Source organism: Mugil cephalus, chromosome 22 (genome assembly GCF_022458985.1).
Source record: "Mugil cephalus isolate CIBA_MC_2020 chromosome 22, CIBA_Mcephalus_1.1, whole genome shotgun sequence".
In the NCBI taxonomy this organism is placed as follows: Eukaryota; Metazoa; Chordata; class Actinopteri; order Mugiliformes; family Mugilidae; genus Mugil; species Mugil cephalus.
In genome coordinates, this window is record NC_061791.1 from 20,205,358 (window position 1) to 20,211,357 (window position 6,000).

General features: G+C 37.0%; 1 protein-coding gene across 1 annotated transcript in view; it reads left to right on the forward strand.

Annotated features, from left to right (window-relative positions):
- LOC125000094 (plexin-C1-like) overlaps positions 1–4,724 on the forward strand; it is a 34,626-nt gene extending 29,902 nt beyond the window's left edge. Inside the window, exons 11-14 of the mRNA XM_047575462.1 lie at positions 2,986–3,165; positions 3,280–3,388; positions 4,104–4,203; positions 4,386–4,724. Coding sequence (XP_047431418.1) covers positions 2,986–3,165; positions 3,280–3,388; positions 4,104–4,203; positions 4,386–4,444 — 448 coding nt within the window. The 3' untranslated portion in view covers positions 4,445–4,724. The remainder of the gene's footprint in view (positions 1–2,985; positions 3,166–3,279; positions 3,389–4,103; positions 4,204–4,385) is intronic.
- The last annotated feature ends 1,276 nt before the right edge of the window (positions 4,725–6,000 follow it).

Genomic DNA, 6,000 nt, shown 5'->3' on the forward strand with positions numbered 1-6,000 from the left:
AAATCTGTGTTTTCACGTGTCAGAGGTCAAGACTCTGAAGTTCATCACATTATTTTCTCTAACAGGCCTGGATGTCACTGTAAAGATGAGACTTGGGAAGACAAACCTTTCAGAGCGTCTGAAGCTAACCAACTGCTCTGACATCAGTGGACCTCCAACTTCTGTCTTGTAAGTTCATTCCTATTTTCTACAATTCAAAGAAACATGCTGTGATTAAACTATCTTCCTTTGATCATAGTTGGTACAAAATGTGAATACAGATAACTTAAAGACCTGAGCTAAATAAGAACTACTCATTAAGACAATGCTATCCTTACAGGTTTAAGCATTCAAATTGTTGAACTAAAAGTGTTAAGCCTTTGAAACAATTAGTGAGAACGTTTTGATGGGAACATCAACTCGATTTGTTTTCAAAGAAACAACAAATAATCTCAAGTCAGTTGCATGAGCGACCATCTTTCTTGCCAGTTACGTACATACAGCAGCAATGATTCAGGCTGACTGGAAGAGGTGTGATACTGTGATCCTGTACTGTGTTGACTTAAATAAGAAGGACTAACGACAACTTACAAATGAAGTCTTGAAGAAGTCTGTATTCTCATCTCTGAGGAGGACGGAGCGGCCACAGTGTTCAATTTACATTAATATCTGCACTCTAAAAACAAAAACAGATCACACCAAAATAGTCTTTACTTGCTAACCTCTAACTCATTAAGCAGGTGTTTAGGTGGTTAATAACAGTGCGACGAGTGAAGTTTCTGTGGCTCACCGCTGCAAAATGACGACGTTTTGTCTGAGTGAGACGAGTCACGTACTTGTGATTAGTGGTGCTAATGCTACATTGTGCCTTACTGTTGCATGTTCTAATATTTCTGATGCAAGTTTGAAAATAAATGTTTTTGCCAAACGTGACTACCTTCTTATTTCAGTAAATTTCCAAGTTTTTTTTTGTAGGATTATATAAGAATTATATTGGCACCTTTTACGTGTTGTGGGGGTAACACTTGTGTAGTTAAGAAATAGTCCTCTGAGAGAGTTAATTGCTAACACTACATAAAAGTGTTAAAAAAACACTGGTTGGTGTTAGGTCGTGTTAAATTTAACTACAAGAAGAGTCAAATTTACACTAACTTCGTGTAAAGGCACCAACACTCAAAAAAGTGTTAAATTAACACTGAGGTGTGGACCCATACAGACAGTTTAAAAGTGTTAAGATCAACTCTTACAGTGTTGATTTGGGTATGCTGATTTTACTGTGTACTTTCTGCAGCACAATACTGTTCACCTGATGCTCATCAGGGTCTGGTACCACAGTGTGTTGCAACACTGCTTTCATGCAGACAGAGGGGGTTGTAAGTAATCCAGAAAAGTTGGAACACCTGTAGGAATTAGTAGCACCAGCTTTCAAGGCTGATTCAACCTTCATTGCTGCAGAACAGCTTTAAATTGTTAACCCACTTCATGTTCCCAGAAAAAGGCTTTTTTGTATAATAGTAGTGTATTTCAACATAGCACATCCAGCCCATAGAGTTACACTGGAGAATCTTCCCTCTGAGGTATCTAACAAGGCGCCCATGATTTCAGTTGGCCAAACTCTCTCTCTAATATCAATAGCGCCACCAAATGGCAGTGTTCAAATTTACCATTTAGCATCAGGTCACCTTCAGATGCTTGGGCCCAAAACTCTCATTTTCAGCAGCCATCACGAAGTACATCAAGCCAGGTGCTGCCACCTAGTGTCGGGCATAGGTGTCAGGCTTCTCATCACACTCATCTCATTTCGTCTCATCTTCCATACCGCTTGATATTCACTAGGGTCGCGGGGATCATTTCATTTATGAAAGATGATCACAAAGTTGTGACTTGTAATTTGAGAGTCATTTACAGTGTACTAGACATAGTAACTACTATATTAGTAGTTACTATAAGACATTGTGATCTATATGAGTAATTGTCAACATACATTTGCTTGTTCTTCAGGTGTCAGCAGTGTATCAGGGCTGGCTGTGGATGGAACATAAACAGCTGTTCATGGTCTAATGAAGGAGTGGATAATGTAATTATCTTTCTTTTCATTTGAGCTTTCACAACTGTTGTATTTGTATTTGTTGATCTACAAGAATAATTTTATTCATTTTCTTTTGATCTATTAAGAACATACTCTTTAAATCCACTCTTTTGGTATTTTAATATAAACAAGTGTTAATATATTCACTTATCAAGTTAACAATGTGCCTTCATGACTAATGTTTCATCATACTTTGGAAGAATATCCAGCTGTAGACTACCTGTTTCCTAATTATGAAGGTACATTCGGCAGCTGAATTATCCATTCAAATTTTTGCATCTCTGAAATTTTATGGTTTTTAAAATACACCACTGTGCTACCAGTAAACTTGTCCATCGCAACTGGATTGTCTTATTTTCTGGTTCTGTATTATACAACAATTGTTCTGTGGTTGAATATACTTTAGGTTGGCTGTGTGCAGTGTTTTGTTTTTATCTGACCAAACATTGGCTGCAGCAGGTTCTGGATCAACTGTACAGAGACTGTAAACCTTCTGAATCTATTCTCCCACTTCCTCCTGCAGGACTGTGTTTGTCAAAAGTTGGAGCCTGGGATGAACTTTTCTGTGAGTCTGAACCTCCACTGTTACACACATTGTTCCTCCATTCAGTAAATGTTATAACATCAGTAGGGTGATGTTTTAAAGCTGATGTTTGTGTGTTTTATTTCTGTTAGAAGCCAGAAATCTCCTCCATCTCTCCCAGTGTTGTGTCTTTCTACGGTAGAAACCATGCCTTGTTGTCAGGTCAGAACCTCATTAATGTGACCAGAATGAGGATCCAGACAGACCTGGACTGTTCTCCACAAGAGTGAGTCACTTTACAGACAACTAAGATTATGGCCACACTAGAAACTCATGTTTTCTCCACATCGTTGTTATTGTGATGATGGTGAGTGTTGATGTGTTTCTCTCTCAGATCTCCTGTATGGAACAAGACTGGTGTGAGTCTGACGTTCCACATTCCCACTACAGAAAAGAAAGGTTTTGTCAAAGCATGCGTTCTACTGCCTGATGGCAGTTGCCACGGCAACGCTATAATCACCTATAGATCAACACCATCCTGCACCGACATTGTACCAAGCAGCACCTGGGCCAGGTGGGTTTGATTAGTTTATTTAATCGTGTTAACAAGATGCACAGTGGTAGGCCCTCCAAAAGAACCAGGGATAAATCCCTTCTCTCTGATTGGCTACTGCTCCATGTCCTGCAGTGGGAAGAGGAAGGTCACACTCATGGGGTCCCACTTGGAGTTTGTGGAAGGAATCACACACAGCCACGGCCAGACGGAAGTCCAACTTCCCACAACCAGCAGCAGTCAGGTGGGCCAGGTAAATTAAACTTAAAATGTATTTTAAAATAAAACTAAATAAAAATATTTTTGCAGGTAATTGTCAATTTTCACATCCACGTTTAGCTTCACAGTATCTTTGAAACTTCTTTAAACCTAAATGCAGTTTATGCAGTGCATTGTCTGTCCTGGTTGGACATCAGAAGAACTTCCCTTAGTTTCTTTTATTCTTACCCTTTGGAAAGAACTTTCTTGGTCACCAGAGCTAATCTCACATATTCCAGACTTCCCTCTACTTTTGGTGTACCACAAGGTTTTTTAGCATTTTTTAATATATATATTTTTTTTAACAGATGAGCAAACTTCAAGCATTTGTCATTTCATCATTTCAGAAAAAGGCAGATAAACTAGAGATGACAGCAGCAGAGCTGTTAGTGTGGGGTATTGAAGATGGAAAGAAATACCCTTGCATCATAGAAGAGAAAGAAACTGACAACCAGACTGACTTTTTCACCTGTGACATACAAAGCACATCCAGCTTTACATTTCAGCACATAGAGGTAAAACTTTCCTCTAAACTAGAAAATACTGGGTCAGACTTGAGCTAGTTTAGATTTACTTTCAAATAGAGAAATTTACTTTTAACTATTGATGAACACAGTAAATAGATATTTGACTGAGGGCTCTTTTGAGACTTTCCACTCCTTTATTTCCTTTTCAGTAGCAGTGTCATTCTTGTTTTCTAGATAAAGTATGGTGGCCAGACAGTGCTGCTAGGTCCTCTGCCTTTAGTTCATCAGGTCCTTCTGATAGTGCGTTTGATGCTGATACCTTGTGTCATAAGTGGTAAGTGATTTTGATCCATCAACAGTTTATATCAAACTTGCATGTTGCCTAGTCATTGTTTTCTGCTATTTTCTACTGAGATCTTGGAGAATAAATACTGATTTAGATATTTTCCTGTTCCACTTAATAGAGGAAATTGTATTTTTCTGCTCGGTCTCAATCAGTAACTCTTCATCTTTCAGTGTTAGTGTTTATCTATCGCTGGCAAAGGAGACGCACCGCTCAGATGAATGAGCTCTGACCACAGATGCCTAGCTCTCCATCTGTTCTCACAAGGAACAAGTTCACCAGCTGCCTACACATTTGTATTAAAAGGCTTCTTTATTTTCAATAAGTATTTTTTCTTCTAACATTTTCTTCCTGTCTCTGTAAGTTTGTGGTGCAGATGTGACTTCAGGCAGCCTGCTACCAGCCAAGATTAATTCCACACAACCCACTTTGATACGTTGACAGCGCAAATAGTTTGTTTTGCTCTTTTATCATCATGTATATTTATCATACAGACCTCAGACCACAGAAATCCTCCTCTCCTCTAAATCTGAACCAGAAAAATAATAAGCATATTTCACAAAATCTTTTGTATATTTAGTGTTTAATGTTTCCGATTTATTTTATTTTAACTCATTCTATATTTTTTATGCAACAAACACCAAGGTAAATTCCTTGTATGTACACATATACTTGGCAATAAAGTCTTTTGTGATTCTGAACATCATTTTCTAAAACTGAAATAAACAACCCAAGTATAAAAACAGTATGTATACATTTTATATTCTGTATATGGGCAGATTAAAAAAATGAAAAAAATTAAAACAAATCAAATTGTTTTCTGCAGACTCCACCAGATTCTTGTTCTACACATCCCCAGCTACCACTGTAGTGATTTTCAACTTAATTCACTGCATCATTTTCTGAAAATGTGATGTTGAATTCATACCCAATGAATGATGTATATGGGCAGATTTAAAAAAAAATTATAAATAAATAAATAAATCAAATTGTTGAAAATTTGTTGGTAGCTGGGGACATGTAGAACAAGAATCTGGTGGAGTTTGCAGAAAACTATTAGTTTATTTTTTTAAATAATTTTTTTAATCTGCCCATATACATCATTCATGGAGCCTATTTCAACACGAGTTTACTTGAAAATGATGCAGTGAATTAAGTTGAAAATCACCACAGTGGTAGCTGGGGATGTGTAGAACAAGAATCTGGTGGAGTTTGCAGAAAACAATTTGTTTTGTTTTTTTAATAATTTTTTTTAATCTGCCCATGTGCATCATTCATTGAGCCAAATTCAACACGAGTTTATCTGAAAATGATGCAGTGAAATATGTTGAAAATCTCTACAGTGGTAGCTGGGGACGTGTAGAAGAAGAATCTGGTGGAGTTTGCAGAAAACAATTTGATTAGTTTTTTTAATTATTTTTTTAATCTGCTCATATACATCATTCATTGAGCATACTTTCAACACAAGTTTACTTGAAAATGATGCAGTGAATTAAGTTGAAAATCACCACAGTGGTAGCTGGGGATGTGTAGAACCAGAATCTGGTGGAGTTTGCAGAAAACAATTTGTTTTGTTTTTTTAATAATTTTTTTTAATCTGCCCATGTGCATCATTCATTGAGCCAAAGTCAACACGAGTTTATCTGAAAATGATGCAGTGAAATATGTTGAAAATCTCTACAGTGGTAGCTGGGGACGTGTAGAAGAAGAATCTGGTGGAGTTTGCAGAAAACAATTTGTTTTGGTTTTTTAATTATTTTTTTAATCTGCCCATATACATCATTCATT